The sequence below is a fragment of the Sturnus vulgaris genome, chromosome 16 (assembly GCF_052056855.1).
Source record: "Sturnus vulgaris isolate bStuVul1 chromosome 16, bStuVul1.hap1, whole genome shotgun sequence".
NCBI lineage: Eukaryota > Metazoa > Chordata > Aves > Passeriformes > Sturnidae > Sturnus > Sturnus vulgaris.
Genome location: NC_142258.1, coordinates 14,973,609 through 14,989,304, shown reverse-complemented (window position 1 = coordinate 14,989,304; position 15,696 = coordinate 14,973,609). Strand labels below are relative to the sequence as shown.

General features: G+C 49.0%; 1 protein-coding gene across 9 annotated transcripts in view; it reads right to left on the bottom strand.

Moving 5' to 3' along the window:
• Window positions 1-15,696, bottom strand: part of UBN1 (ubinuclein 1) — a 33,732-nt gene that overhangs the window by 6,084 nt on the left and 11,952 nt on the right. For 2 of the 9 annotated variants that reach the window (XR_015807271.1, XM_088174665.1), the window contains exons 11-17: window positions 15,169-15,291; window positions 14,163-14,306; window positions 11,340-11,390; window positions 10,012-10,054; window positions 8,470-9,696; window positions 6,456-6,708; window positions 6,063-6,152 (exon numbers count right to left, since the gene is read on the bottom strand). Coding sequence is in view for 8 of the 9 variants with exons in the window: in XM_088174665.1 (XP_088030791.1) it covers window positions 6,063-6,152; window positions 6,456-6,708; window positions 8,470-9,696; window positions 10,012-10,054; window positions 11,340-11,390; window positions 14,163-14,306; window positions 15,169-15,291 (1,931 nt within the window). In the remaining variant the exon portion in view is untranslated. Of the gene's footprint in view, window positions 1-684; window positions 3,089-6,062; window positions 6,709-8,469; window positions 9,697-10,011; window positions 10,055-11,339; window positions 11,391-14,162; window positions 14,307-15,168; window positions 15,292-15,696 lie in introns of those variants that run through there. The other 7 variants (XM_088174662.1, XM_088174666.1, XM_088174663.1 and 4 more) reach the window with 6 other exon arrangements.

The window sequence follows — 15,696 nt, the reverse complement described above, 5'->3', positions numbered from 1 at the left end:
CAGAAGGTGTTTGGTCTTTATTAATTATGGCAGCCTGCTGATCTTTGGCTATACAAGAAGTTGCCATTTAGGAGTCAGAACTAAAACACTAAGATTATTCACTTCAGCTGTTGGCTCTTTTTCAAGGGGGAAAATTGCTGGAGCAGCATTGGAGCTGGGAGTGAAGTGCACCTAAGATAATAATTAACATTAGATGGGAGTGAAGTGCACTAAAGAATGGGACTGACTGCAGGTGCAGGAGAACAGTGGATTACACTGGGATGGCACCAGAGCCCATTCACTCCCTTTTCCCCAAATTTCAGCTAATACCCAAACCCCAGGGAGCTCTGATGTCCACAAAAGCATTCCTTATCCTTCCTAGCACTGCGGATTAACACCACTATTTTATCTTTGTGAATGAAGGGATCAGGGAGGATCACACCGGTGCTCTGGGGTCTGAGCCCCACAAGTCCTTTCCAGCAGAGGCCAACTTCAAGCACCAGTAGGAGCACAGGGAATGAAAAGAAACATTCCTACCCCTACAACATCTGTAACACAGCTGCCATTCACTCACCACACAGGAGACTTGAAAACAATCAGTAATTCATTACTCACTCAAGACACAGATGAGCATTCAAGCTGCAAGAGAAGTTCTTGGAAACAAAGTCAGGGAACTAGAGGTAAGGAGATGGGGGGATAAAAGCGTTTTGGAAAGTTTGAAACAATTTATTGAGTTGTTCTGTACAAGATTAACAGTTTTCATATCACCCCCACCATCTTCAGCAAGACAGTGCCAACACACATAAAAAAAAATAGAATAGTAAACTGCAGCTTTTACACCCAAAAAGGAACTGCCATCCCCAGGTAAGTGCCATGGGAGCCTATCCCCCCCCATTCCATCCTGGAAGCACTGCAAGTTGCCTCACCAAGGCAGAGGTGCCAGCCTGGCTCCCCATCAGCTGCTCTGCGTGGGCCTGCCTTGCTGCCACTCTGCTCCACACCATTCACTCATTCATTATAGCATGTAAAGAAAAAAATATCCCACAGAATTTCCACCACATAAACATTTCCCTGAGGCAAGAGGCTTCGCTAAATTCCTAGAAGGAGGGCATTCTGCACACGGGGGATCCCAGCAGAAGCGTTCAAGTGAAAGCAAAGAGAAGGAGGAGAACCAGTACCTCGAGTCACTCACTGAGAGCCCCTGTCCTGCCAGGTGTGCCAAGCTTTCAGCTCCCAGGGGAAGGTGAAGGTGCCAAGCACCCCTCAGGATGAGGCCTTCACCAGGAACCACACGACATCCACTGCTCAGTCCACCAAGAAATGCTGTGCTTCGTTTTACCCACACGAGTTCTGTCTTTGGCTCTTTTGCTACAACCTAGGTATTTTCTGTAAACACACTTGAAATCTGAGCTGCATCCATTAGTTTGAAATACAATCAACTCGCTGATCTTGGGCAGTTATGTATCACCTCAAATTGAAAACAGTCTTTCCTGGATCTTAACAAAAACCAGAGGAAACTAAAGCAGACATTTGCTGGTATCCTGGGCTCCGCATCCTTCCCCAAAGCTCAAGGAGGAAGCTACAAGCTTTTCCTGGGAATACCAATAAAGTCTACGTAGATCAGCGCTACCACTGCACAGCTGGGACATGGCTGTGGGGGCCTGAGAGGAGACAGACTGGGCAGAGCAGGAAACCAAACCTCAGAAAGCTCAGGTGGAGCCTCAGCCTGCCCTTAGCCTGAAAGGGGGTGTGCAGGAGGAGTATTTAGGTCTAAAAGTTAAAAAAATGAACAAGAAAAGACACTCCCCAACTGTAGATGGTCCCTGTTCCTGCAGCTGTGCTGAGCACATGATCCTGGTGCAGGTACCATTGAGGAGAGCAGGGTTTTTCTCTGGAATTCCTTTGACAGGTCGTGACCTTGGCTCATCTCACTCATTCCCTCTGCCCACCAAACTGATCCTAACTCACAACCCTAGGAAAGAATGGCTTTAGGGGAGGGCCTGGAACCCGCCTGCACATACTGGGATGAGAACTGGTGCTCCTGCTGGATTTGGGACTGTGCTCAGTCACCAGGTCACCACTGAAGTCCAGACAGTGCAGCTTTTTTTTTTTTCACCTTTTTTTTTGTTTTTCTGATGTGCAACCATAAAAAGCTCTATTAAATAAACCAGAATACATTTTAAATACAGAATGATTAAAAAAGGGTTGAGGAGCACACAAAATAGGGCTGAAATGTGTGTCACTAGTCCATTCTTGCTCCACCATAAAAGGCACTGGAATTATGTCTTCCGATCCATGTGACATGCTAAGAAGTGTCCCATTCAATCCAATGCATTCAATGGCAATGAGGATAAAACTGAACAGGAAAAAAGCATCCCTTTGGAGGGAAAAAATCCAAAACCTCAAAAGAAGTAGAATTCTAAAAGTCAATGACTGCATCTAAAAATGTCTTTAATCTCTAAAGAGTCTTCCTTCTCTTCCAGAGGGGAACATCAGGTGGTTCCTCAGATTCACCACACAGGAAATGTTAAATCCTCCAATGAAGTGTAGCACAGTTTTATAGTACAATTGGAAAGTTACTCAAATGTCTTCAAGAAAGCACTGGCAGTGCTAGAATTATCCAAGTAAATCCAAAGCAGAAGAAAGAAGCACCTTTCATACCCTCCACGGGGAGACCAAGGAGGTAACTGGACTTGGAGGTACTTGGCAGCTACAGACACAGGTGGGTGGGAATCCACTGAGCCTCCCTGTGAGTTCCAGCTCCTGCCAGTGCCAGGGAATGCAAGAAGGGCAGCAGCAATAAAACAGTGCTACAAAAGGCTCCTCTCATCAGGGCATGGCTCAAGGTGGCCCCATGTGTGGGGCTCAGCTCCAAAAGCCTCTGAGCAGATGCCCCAATGAGTTCCTCGGTGCAGTTTAGTCTCTCCAGTTGTCGTAAAAAAAAGAAATAGAAAAAAAATCAAAATAATAATCAAAATACAGCTGGTATCCAAAGTCCATGACCTGTTCCTCTGGGTTTTATCCTATGGGTGTTGGAGCTCCCCTCCTTGCAGGCGTCACAACTTGCGCTGCTGTGCATTGGACCCTTTGCCGTGGAGCTGAGAAGCATCTGAAAGAAAATAAAACCAGCTGGGAAGGGGGTTCAGCACCAGCCCATGCGGGGTGGGCAGATGGGACAGCCAGGCCTCTGCACAGAGGGAAAGATCTACTCTTCCCTCCCAGCATCAAAGACTCAGGAAGAAGAGGATGTGCTTGGAGACATCTCTCCACTGGGAGCAGCCCAGCCCCTGAGGAAGGGACAAGGGAAGAACTGAGGGTCCCCTGTGGGCTCCCAGAAGAACCCTGTAGCACAATTCCAGCTGCCAGGGAACTCCTTAGCCTGTGTCCTTCTCTAAATCTACCCTGCCACACCTCCCCCTCCAGGAATCCCAAAATACATGGTGTGGTTGGAAGTAAGCTGTTGTACATTTTTGCTGTTGTAATCTCAGAATCAATTGAGGTTGGAAAAGACCTCCAAGACCACGGAGTCCAACCTGTGACCTATCCCCAGCCCAGAGCACTGGCTGCCATGTCCAGGCCTTCCTTGGACACCTCCAGGGATGAAGGCTCCAAACCTCCCTGGGCAGCCCCTGCCAATGCCTGACCACCATTTCCATGCAGAAACTCCTCCTGATGTCCAACCTAAACTTCCCCTAGCACAGCTTCAGGCTGTTTCCTCTTATCCTGTCACTGGTTGTGTGGGAGAAGAGGCCAACCTCTCACCTACTAACTCCTTTCAGGTAGGGCTTTAGCTGCTTTAGCAATTATTTTTTAAATTCTTTAATTAGGTGCCTTTTAAATTAAGGCTTAGGTGCCCACTGATAGCAACAGGATCCATAGGAATCTCACCAGTGATGGAACAGAAAGGAATGGATGAGGAGAAAAAGAGAAAATGCACTGAAGAGGGGAAAAGGAAGGAAGTTTAAGGAAGCAAAAGTTTTCCAGGAGCAATTAAAACTACTTCAGACACTGATGAACAACGGGAGTACTGAGACGTGCAGCTAAGCAGCAGTGGCACCCAGCAGTGCAGCAGCAGCTTCTCCTGCAGGCCAAGAACAGCTCCTTGCATGCAAGAGCTCAGCCCAGCATATCCCATTGCCACATTCCCATTTCCACATTCCCAGCCCCAGCACAAGGCACCTCCACCAGCAACAGCAGCACTGACCACACACAGGCAAGCACTGGATGCTCTTTGCTTAGAGGCTTTTGGATGAACATGGATATAAAAGCACTTTTATTTAGGGCACCAACATTCCCTTGATTTGCAGCAACCTCCCACGTTCAGACACAGCAATGCAGCTGTGGACAGATGTTGGCACAACCAAACACAGCTTGTGCCACAAAACACAGGAATTCATTTTAAGGTTATGGGGGTCACTTAAACATCTACTGTGCTCTTCTACAAAACACCAGAACTGGGAATGTTCCAAGAGATGGCAGCACCAGGCTCCATCCCCAATCTTGAAGTGAAAACACCAAGTGAGAAAGCAGGTCCTTGCTGAAGCTCTATCCATGGTCAGTTTTCCTTCACTTATTCCCAGTGGTCTTTTGTCTTCTGGCCCTACATCCTGCTGAAGAGTCCATCAAAAATTCTTCTGTTATAAGCCTTATACAACAGTGAAATGATCACTCTGAATTTCCCCAACTAAAGGGACAAAAAGCTCCTTCTCAGCGACACAGAATATATTCCACAAACCATGTTCAAGGTGTGATCCCTGATCTCATTCCAGGAAGTGTGATTTACAAACAGAAAGGAAGGATCTGCCACATCAGTGATCACTGCTAGGACCTTCTTCAGCTCTACCACACCAGCATGGCACAGCCCACCTCAAAACTTCAGCAAAGGAAGCAAACTCAACCACTTCTTTGCATTTTCACGAGTGCACAATGCACTCTTCTTTCTTCAGCAAACAAGCACCGTGCTCAGCAGTCAAGGGCCTTTTATTCCATGACTCTTCCAGGAAGCTAAATGGTTATCCATGCACACAGCCACAGGAACAGGTTAGCACTCCTAAATCAGCCTCATTTAGACCAGGAAGACCATCCCAACAGGAGCAGGTACTAAGACAATGGCACTGAACTGCACTGAAGTGCTAAAGAACACACCTGAGAAGGCAGAAATAGGAGTTACCTGGGGAGTAAGCAGCTCCCTGAAGCAGGTAAGCATGATCTGCTGGCACGGAATTTCAATTTTCCTTACTTCTCTCCTTCTTTGGAAAACTCTTGTTTTATGCATCACTTCTGCAGGCATCAAACTGGGGCAGGAACAGGCTTAACTGCCAAATCCTCCCATTGTGAGCAGCAAGTGCAGCAATTTGCATTTACACTACAAACTTGTCGTGAAGGAGATGCTGGCAATTAACTCAGTGCACAGACACAAGACAGTCTGGTCTGACACATTTTATGTAGGTCACCAGGAACAAAACTCCACAGAGCTGGAATATTCATTCCAGGGCAATCCTGGAAGGCTGTGCACAAACAGGCACAGCTTTCATCCTGGCAGGATAATTCTGAGTATCTCCAGGAACCAACACTTGCTGTAAGCACTGAGGATTCATCATTCCAGAAATCACAGAATCCCAGGATGGTTTGATTGGAAGGGACCTTAAAGCTCATCCCATTCCACCTCCTGCCATGGGCAGGGACACCTTCCACTGTCCCAAGCTGCTCCAAGCCCTGTCCAGCCTGGCCTTGGACACTTCCAGGGATCCAGGGGCAGCCACAGCTTCTTTGATTATCCTGGGCACCCTGTGCCAGGACCTCACCTCCCTCACAGACAAGAATTTCTTCCTAATCATGGAATGGTTTGGGTTGGAAGGGACCTTAAAACCCATCCTGTTCCACCCAGTGCCATGGGCAGGGACAGCTTTCCCCAGACCAGGTTGCTCCCAGTCCCTCACTCTGTACCTCAGAGGGGCTTTGGTGACAACCCCACAGCTGGGAAACATGGACAACCCCTTTGGCTCCAGCCCTGAAGGAAGGATCTGCTGAGACAGAGGGAGACTCACGAGGTAGAAGACAAACACGAGCATCTGACAAGTTACCTGGCAAACTCTGTGGTAAATGAGTGGACAGGGCAGAGTGTGGGAGTGGCGCTGCATGGTGGGGGCTGGAGTGCAAACCAGCCAGAAGACCTAGAGAGAAAAACAAAGAGAGGAGAGGGAAAAAAGGAACAAATACACATCCAAGACAGAAATGAGCAGAGCTGCAGCAGTTAGCAGAAGTCAGCTTCCAGTTATTGGCACTTCTGGGCCAGCTCTAGGGATATGCCCAAGGTTCTCCAAATGCAACTGCTGGAGATACAAAAGCAGGGACCACAGCATGAAGCAACAGCCAGAGAGATGGGCTGGTGTGCATTGGGCCAGCCCAGCAGAGCACTGATGTTGTATGTGACAGCACAGGCACAAGGGACACACAGGGACCAGCAGGATACTCACTGTGCCCGAGGCCGTGGTGGAAAGTTCCCGGAGCAGGTCCTGTAACTATTGCATCCTTGGAAACTCCTGCTTTTGGGGAGGAGTCGGAACTGAAGGAGATGACATGGAGAGGGAAAGAATGAATAGGAGAGATAATACCTAACGGGGTGGAGCTCAGGGCAGCTGGCAGCTTTGGGTTGTTGGACTTGTAGGATGGAGCCAGTACACTTAAGGAGGAAGAACTCGTTAGCAGCACAGCTCCACTAGTTCCTTTCTGCAAAGCAATGGAAAAGGTCAGTCAGGAGAGGGAGAACCAAGGCACAGCATCATTCATACTTACAGATCTGCAAAACATGGAATGTTCAAGAATTCCCCCTTGGAAAAAGCACCCTCCCAGCCTGGGCCCAAGAAATGCCAACACTTGAGGCCATTTGCAGATGGACATTGGCAAGGCAGCTCTACTGAATGTGGCCACACTGGAATTGCCTCCATGACTCCCTTGCTCTGGAACTGTGCTTCCATTAGGCAGAGGAAAGGTTTCCACACTGCCTGTGAGTTCCAGGGGTATGCTTCCTACTCACTTATGGCAGCACACACTGCTGACAACTCCAGGCACTGAGGTCTGACACCCAAGGCACCCGGGATGTTATTTAGGATCTGTCTCATGGACAGATCTCACCACCTGGGAGTGCTTCCCAGCTCTCTGTCTCAGGAACAGACAAGCTACATAAGCTGAGCAGTACATGCTTTCCAATTAAATACACTCCTTGTATTTCTCAGCTCTTTCCATGGGGCACAAAGGAAGGCAGGGATGAGCAGCCAACAGCAAATGAATGCAACATTACGAACTATTACTTTTTTGCTATAGATAAAAACCAAGCCCCTTATACCATGAAGTAATACAATATTGTAATAACACAAGTCTGTACTGACAACCCAGAAGTCCTTCCTGAAATGCCCTATCCCAAAAAACACTGGGAAAAATTCTTCATGGAAAGGGTGGTCAGGCACTGGCACTGCTGCCTAGGGCAGTGGTGGAGTCCCCATCCCTGGGGGAATTTAAAGGCCATGTGGATGTGACACTTGGGGACATAGGTTAGAGGTGGCCTTGGCAGTGCTGGGGGAATGGTTTGACTCCATGTTCTTAGAGGGCTTTTCCAACCTGGATGATTCTATAACCACAGGTTATTTATTCTACGGGCCAGCCATGACAAAAGTGGCAATAATACTATGGGGGACACATATTAAGAAAGTAAGAAAATTACAGCCTGAAAAATATTCCAGGCTGGAGCTTCTCAGTTCTGTTCCCAGCCCATAAGCTGGTCCAGCTCAAGGCTAGGGAGACTCCCAGGGTGATAATTTGATCAAAATAAAAAGGAATTAATAACAAGATAGAACACCTGTTGTGGTACATGACCAGGCCCTGGCAATGGGGTGTCTTGTCTCTGAACCAATCACCTTTTCTCTACTCTTGGAGTTGCAAGTCATGCTATAAAACCAAGTGTGTATCTGAATAAACTTGTCTCTTTCTTCCTGTCATGAAAAACGACCATGTAGCTGTGCATCTTATTTCCACTGCACTTAAAGGGTTAAAACCCCTTTCCACGGCTACATTACTATAATGACCTGGAATAATTTAAAGAAGGCTAAGATCTAATTAATAACAAATTCATCATTATACTTTTAGTTTATGCAATGAATTTTATCTCTTGTAATAAATTACCTTACTGCACTTTCTCTTAATCCAAATGGGAGCCCCACTGTCCCCATAACTCGCAGAGCCAGGGCAGGACCATAACACAAGCCTGGGCAAAAACTGCCCTTTGGAAGGCAGCACAGTATTCAGCTTAGTGGTTATTTAAGCTAAAATTGAAAGCTGGAATTCTGAAGGGCAAGCCCAGGGCAAAGGCCACAACTTTTTAGTCTAAAGCAGCTAAAATCCAGACAGTCATTCAAGAACTTCAGCAACTGCTTTTGAAGTGCCCCCGTACGGGCAGCGTGAGCAAGGCAGGAGCTCCCAGCACAGCCCCCTTACCGGCACAGAGGTAGAGGCTGTGGTGCTGCTGACCACAGCTGGCTTTAGGGACGAGGTCAGCAGCTTGGCCACCCCCTGGGTGCCCCCGCTGGAATCTCCGTTGGAGCCTCCAGGAGGTGCCACCAGGGTGAGCTTCTGGGAAACGGGAGTTTTCTTCACCGAGGAGCCCGAGGCCGGGCGGCTGGAGGCCGAGCTTGGGGAAGGGGCTGGAACACTGGGGAGCAAAGTCCCAGAGGAACTGCCCTGGTTGGCAGAAGCTCCAGAGGAGGAGCTGCTGGAAGAAGCCCCGTGCTTGGACAGGGACCCAGCGACAAAAGGCGATTTGTAAGACTGTCCTGAAGAGCCAGAGCTGCTCGAGTGCTTGCCAGCATAGCTGAGAGATGATGAGGACAAGCCTTGGCTCTTGTGGGAGCTGCTGGAGTTTTGGGTGCTGCTTGGGGACGTGGAGGAATGGAAGCTCTGAGCTTTGGTTGATGACTTGACCTGCTGGAGGAGGGAGCGCTGGGGCACAGGGGTGGAGGACTTGGGGTTCTGCAGTTTGACAAAGGGAGCTGGGGAGGTGAAGGTTTTCTGGAGCTGAGCACCAGGGTGGAACACCTTCACCTGAGAGCCCGGCACCGGCCCTGAGGCTGGGGGCCCCTGGCCTGGCCTGACCAGGCTGTGGTGCTTCTGTTTAGCCTGGTGAGCATCAGGAAGGATTTTGCTGGGGGAGGCTTGGCAGGAATGCTCTTTGTAATTTGAGTTCTCTGTCTTCTTGTCTTGAGAAGACTGGCCCAACGCCAGGGCCTGCTCAGCTAGGAAGTTTAGAGGAGACTGGAGGGAAGCAGAGGAAGATGTAGGGGAAGGGTTGGGCTTTGGAAATGTCCTCTTCTCCTCTGAGGATGCAAGAGTTGGGATTTTCTCTGGTGGAGCTTTTGGAGCTGCAGGAAGAGTAAAGTCAGGGCTCGCTGCTGCCCTGCTGTTCAGCACAGCCAGTTCCTTGGACACTGCTTCCAGGGAGGAGGTGGGGTTGTGAATCAAGTCCTCATCCAAGGAGTCATCCTTGAAGGTGGCAGGAGTGGCAGTGCTGCTGGCAGCTTGGGCTGTCCCGAGGGACAAGAGTTCCCTGGTTTGGGCACTGATGCCCAGGGCTCCTCCCTGGGACTCTGAAGACATTGCCAAGGTGCTGCTCGAGTGCAGAGAAGGGACAGACACCAACAGCTTCTTGTCTGGCTTGCAGGAAGAGTCCTGGAACAACATCACAGGAGAAGGCACAGTCAGAAGAGAGACAGGGTTTACTACTGAAAAAGGGAGGGAAGGTTCACAATTTGGGGATAAAAGGCAAGATACACATATTCTGTGCCCCCGAGCCCCCACTTCCCTCCCAGCTGCCACTGCCATCATTTTTAGCTGTGGCTCCAGTTGTTTTTTCCAAGCCAAATACTGAGCAGAGCATTTCACAGTAGCTGATGTACAGGTACAAAGTTCAAACACAGGGTTTAGGATGGCAGACACTTGACTTTTGGCACATACCAACCATGAGAGCCAGAAAACAGAACTCACCTTTATTTTCACCTTAGTGGGAGCTATAACTTTCTTCTTTGCCCTGTTTGGAGGAAGACAAGAAAAACATGGCTCAGTGAGTGCCCCCAGGGAAGGAGCCAGCTAGGGAGCACATCTGGGCATGTTAGTGATGATCCACTGAGTCTTTGCAGGGAACAGAGGCAGCATCTCAGGTTGCTAGGATTCAAAACCACATGACATTTGGTTGCTGCTCTTGGAAGCCTCAACCCCCACATACGGAGTGGAGCAGAGTCTTGGAATGGCAGCAGAGCAGTGAAACACCCCCACACATATCCTGTATCAGCTGCAGGACCCCACACACACACACACACACACATCCTGCATCAGCTGCAGGACCCCCCCCCCCCACATCCTGCATCAGCTGCAGGACCCCACACACACACACACACACACACATCCTGCATCAGCTGCAGGACCCCCCCCCACACACACAGACACATCCTGCATCAGCTGCAGGACCCCCCCCCCCCCCCCCCCCATCCTGCATCAGCTGCAGGACCCCACTGCTGCCCTTCTACAGCAATGCCCAGAGAGAAACTGGCACAGAGAGTGTTCTGCAGAAGTTACACCTTTCTTTTGGGTTCCCAGAAGAAGCCAAGGATGGAAAAGCATCTGCCAAACTCCCAGAGAACAGATCTGGTCTGATGCAATCTCTGGTACAAGACATCCCTGAGCTGCTGGGTGGTGTGGCTGAGGGAAGGATGACTCTACACCCGATTGCACTTCCCCTCACTCATCCAGTGCCAAGAACAGGACTGTCTGCCAAACTGACACCAGCCTAAATCCATGTCCTCGTCTATTATCAGCCACCAGCAAGATCCATGAGACCCTTTGGATTAAAGGCCCTGCTCAGCTGGATTCTGATGGCTCCTGGTTTGCCACCCACCAGCCTGTTGCACCTACCTTCACTAGTCTGAGCTCATTGTGACTCTCCTGGAACTAGACAACAAGAAAGAGGCAATCCACAATCCAGCCAGGACCAACTGAACAGGCTGCACTTATCACACTCCACTTTACCTCCCTGAGCCTCCCAGGCCCAGCACAGAGGCCTGACCTCAGGCTGTTGAACCAGAGGCAACCTGGCTTTAAAGTTCTTATTTTTTGAGCTTACTGAAGGCTAAAGCACCTCAGAAAGTGTTGGGAGATGTCACACACAAACAGCTGCTCACCCTAGACCTCCCCAAAGGAAGCAGCAGTGATCCATGTGGGGGGAGCCAAGCAAGCTCAGGTGCTGCTGCATGATCCCCCCAGGCCCCAGGGAATGGAGAGCACCAGTTTTCACTCCAAAGGAATGCTGTGATACTCACAGGACTGATGTGAGGTGTCCGTGTACACGCCTGCTCTCCTTAAACAGTGTCCTAAGAAGGGAAGAGAGCAATGAGAAGTGATATCCAGCAAGACCCAGTAGAGCAGCTGGGATCACTGGAGACAGAGCTGCACAGTACAGCAGGGGACTTAGTGAAACTGAAACCACAGAGAGCAAACCAATATTCAGCCCTTTTCCAGGAAGATCATCCTGAGCTGCCCCACACAATTCTCTCTCTGGGGAGCAATGCCTGTAGGCACTGGAAAGACCATGAAGGCAGTGGTTGGACAATGCCTAAGGAAAAAGCTCTACCAGCTTAAAAAGCCAACTGCAGAGGCAGGATCATCACTCGGGGCCTTCCTGCTGCCAGAGATCATCCAAGAGCTCTTCAGCTTCCAGGGAGAAAGTTCCTGTGTCTCTCACACAGCAATGAAGGAGAGAAGGGTCTGTGCTGCCTTTGTGTCCCCAGCCAAGAGCTGAGGTGACTCTGTACATCACAACCCTTTCTGGAAGGACTGACTGAGCACAGGAATAGACTGAGCTTCATCCAAAGCCCTGCACTACTGAGGGTAAAACAGCCTCCCACAAACACTCTCTGACCCAAACCAGCTGCCTCTCAGCTGCCCTCTTACATGTCAGGGAGGAGTTATAAACATCCCTTGAGTACTGGCACGTGGAATGTGATTCCTGGATGGACAAAACAGATTTTTGTCATCATTTGCCTCTTAAAAAGCAAGCTTATGTTAACCTAACATTCTGTTAATCATCTCTTAGTGTTAATGGAGGAAACAGACTCATGGCAGGGCCTGTCTAATTCATCCATGAAATTGCTGCTCTGTCCACCTTCAGGTTCCTCTTACAGATGAACTTCTAAGATCATGATGACAATGAATCAAGCTGACTTATCCATAAAATTGTTACAGTTTTTCTAGAGACACCAATTCCCTCCCCTTGGCTGTCACTCTACCCTGCATCTTTAAAGCACCAAGTGAGACAATATCTTGAGTCGGATGGGATCCAGAAAGATCAAGCCCAACTCCAAGTTCCAGCAGGAGAAACCATTGTCCTTGAGCCATTGGAAAGCAACCAGGAAATTAACTTTCATTGAGGCATTACTTATTGTACTTAATTCCACGGGAAGTGCCTTCAATACTTGGGTGAACATCTGAGTGCCCAACAACAGTTTCACCATCAAACTTCAAGATTTTAATTTCCTTTTTGTCAAAGAAAAGATTTTAAAACTTGGCCAGCTGAGCCCCTCAGGCTGGGTATATCTTCATTAACCAAGCAGGAATGTTTCCTCCACCTCCTAATGCCATCTTTCAGCTCCTGCACCACCACACTACAACCATGCTCAGCACTGAGCTTCCTGTGCACATGCAACTGCAACAGACAGCCATGGACTTTTCCAAGTGGATCTGTGATGTGCCACTCATACTTATTGCTCTTAGGAACTGCTACCTACCTCTTCCTTTATCCCCCAACACCCAGAAAGCAAATTCAGCAGAGAAGACAGCACTGCCCAGCTCGTGGAATGCAAAGAGACAGATCAAGGAACAGCCTGGGTTGGAAGGAACCTGAAAGACTCCAGAAGTAAGACTGCAGAGTTGTCCTTTCTTTAAAAGTACTGAGCAAAACAAAGCAGGCCAGAGGGTGATGACAGTCCCAGCAGAGGAACTCTGCCATTTGTGTGGCTCTCTGCTACTGCCAGCTCAAGGGCAGGGATGATGGAGAGTGGGAAAGAGCAGGAAACAGCAGTGAGGGTACAGAAACCACACCAAATTCTACTGACTCTAATAAGCCTCTAAAACTTTTCTACTTGGCCTTCTCCTGGGGATACTCCAGAGAAGACTTCCCAAAGTGTCTGAAAAATGTATCCTTTGTGATTATAAAGTGATCTTTTGTAATACAGAGCCAAGAAAGCACAGACTGGCCTGTGGGCCTGACCTCAGTGCCAGTTCTACCTGCCAGTGGCACCTGTGTGACATCAACACAGTACCAAGGCTACTCAGCACTGCCATTCACAGTCCTGGCTGCACTCAGGAATTTGTGAAAAGGGACAGAGGGAGGGGGGAGAATATGCTGGAGGGCAGGGCTGCCATTCACAGGGCCCTTCCCAGGCTGGAGAAAGGGACCAACACAAACCTTGTGAAGCTCAGTGAAATCCAGCACCAAGTCCTGCAGCTGGGATAAAGGACTGGGCAGCAGCCCTGCAGGAAAGGGCCTGGGGGTCCTGGGGGTCAAGCTGAAGGGAAGCCACTGCTGCAGAGGTATCCTTTGAGAGCAAACTATCCCCTGCTCAGCACCTGGGAGGACACATCTGGACACAGATCCAGTTTCAGGACCCCCACAATACAAGAGAGATGCCAACAATCTGGACACATCCTCAGGAACAGGGACACATGACAGCCAAGGAGAGGTGGAGGGAACTGGGTTTGCTCAGCCTGGAAAGGGAGAAGACCCAGGAGGAGTCTAATGGCAGTTTTCCACCACGTAAAGAGTGGTGAGGACAGGAACAAGATGGAGCCAGACCTTTCTCAAAGGTGCACAGTAAAAAACAAAAGCAGGGAATATTCAGTTCAGTGGAGCAAGGAGAATTCTTGTTGGAAATAAGGAGAAAAGATTTCATGAAGAGTGATCAAGTACCAGAACAGGAGCCCAGAGATGCTGTGGTAATCTTCATCCTTGGGAATTTCCAAAATTCCACATGCCAAAGCCCTGAGCACTCTGATCTAACTCTGAAGCCAGCCATTCCCTGAGCAAGGGCAGGACTAATGACCTTCCCAGGTCCCTTGGGACAAGGAATTCCTTGAGTCTTGCTCACCTGGCCTGCATCCAGCCTTTTGGCCAAAGGGGCTTCACCTCTCCTTCTAGGAAGGTCTTCACATAATCCTCTAGAGACTGAGCCTTATTCTTGTCAAGGTCATAACCATCCAACTTAATCTTCACCAAGTGGCAAAGCAGCTCCCTGAGGAACAGGAAGATTTTAGATACAGTTATGCAGATTGACCTTTCCCATTTGGAGATCATTCTCTTTATCCAGGCTGGATAAATACACCAAGACAGATCTGGCTCTTGCTAATACAACCCTGCACTGCCTCTTCAGGAAAGGGGAAGGGAAAGGCACATTCCTTGCTTTGTGTGTGCACACACATGGATGCATCAGGGAGAAAAGTCTTGTTAGCCCTTCCCAGTGAAATCTCCTGAAACAGCTGAGGTAGCAAACCAGTGCCAGAGCCACAGGCACCAGTAACAACCACAGAACTGAACCTCTCAGCAAGGAGAAGTCAGGAAGCAAAGCTGGCTATGTCCTACATGGATCAGCAGCACAAACAAATCAGTTTGTTCCAGAATAAGAAGAAAAAGACAGCAGGACTGATTTTCCTTTTAACCTTTGTCACTCTTCCCTGTTCTCAGCACTCCCCTCTCTGTCAGCCCCCCGAGTGCCACGGGCAGCAAAACCCAACAGCTTCAACTGCTTCCACAACAGAACCTGGGCATGTCAAGAGGCTGGTCTCTAGGATGTCAGCAATTCAGCTGAATCCCTTCTGTTCCCAAAGACCTGACTCTCTCTTTTGAACTCTGCACAGAGGCTTCTCAGCACTTCTCTCAGGGCTAGCCTGGGCCTGAAATCAAGTTTCAAGTGAGATGTAATAAATGCAGTAGTGGCTTCCATACACAGCACCATGTGCCACAAACCTCCAAGCTGACTGTTCCTACAGGAGATCAGCACTGCTCTGTAAACAAGACACAGACACCAAAATGCTTCACTGCCAACTGCAAAGAGTAAGACAGGTCATGAGTCTGCTTAATATCTGAGTTATTCAAACCTGATTTCATCATTCCACTGGAATTTCTTCCGTGGGCCTGCAAGGCGCTTCCCTCCCTTGTCTTCATCCTCATCATCATCAGAACAAACTCGCTGTTCTTTGTCTTTTTCCTCTTCCAGCATCCTAAAATGAAGACAGGAAATGTGAAAGTTATCATCCTGCAGGTTCAAGGGGAGGATTAAGTATCTCTGAATGGCACTGGACAGAGGTCTCAATATCAGCAACCTCTGGCTTAGGGTGCAAGCTGAGCTATGGGCTCAAGGTTAAGAAACCTCCCAATATTTTGTAATAGAGATGATGGAATTAATCCAACCTGACTGTTCCCAGGCTGCCATGTTCCTAAGAACACGCCTGCACACACAAAACCCTTCAGCCAAGCTCTGGTCCCATCAGTGCTGCTGCAGCTGGCATCACCACAGACAGCACAAAGAACACACACAGCTTAATTAGGCCAATCAATTCCCATCAGCAAATTTAGCCTATGGAACAAAAAGAGGTGGCAAACTTTGAGAGCAGCCTCCAGACCAC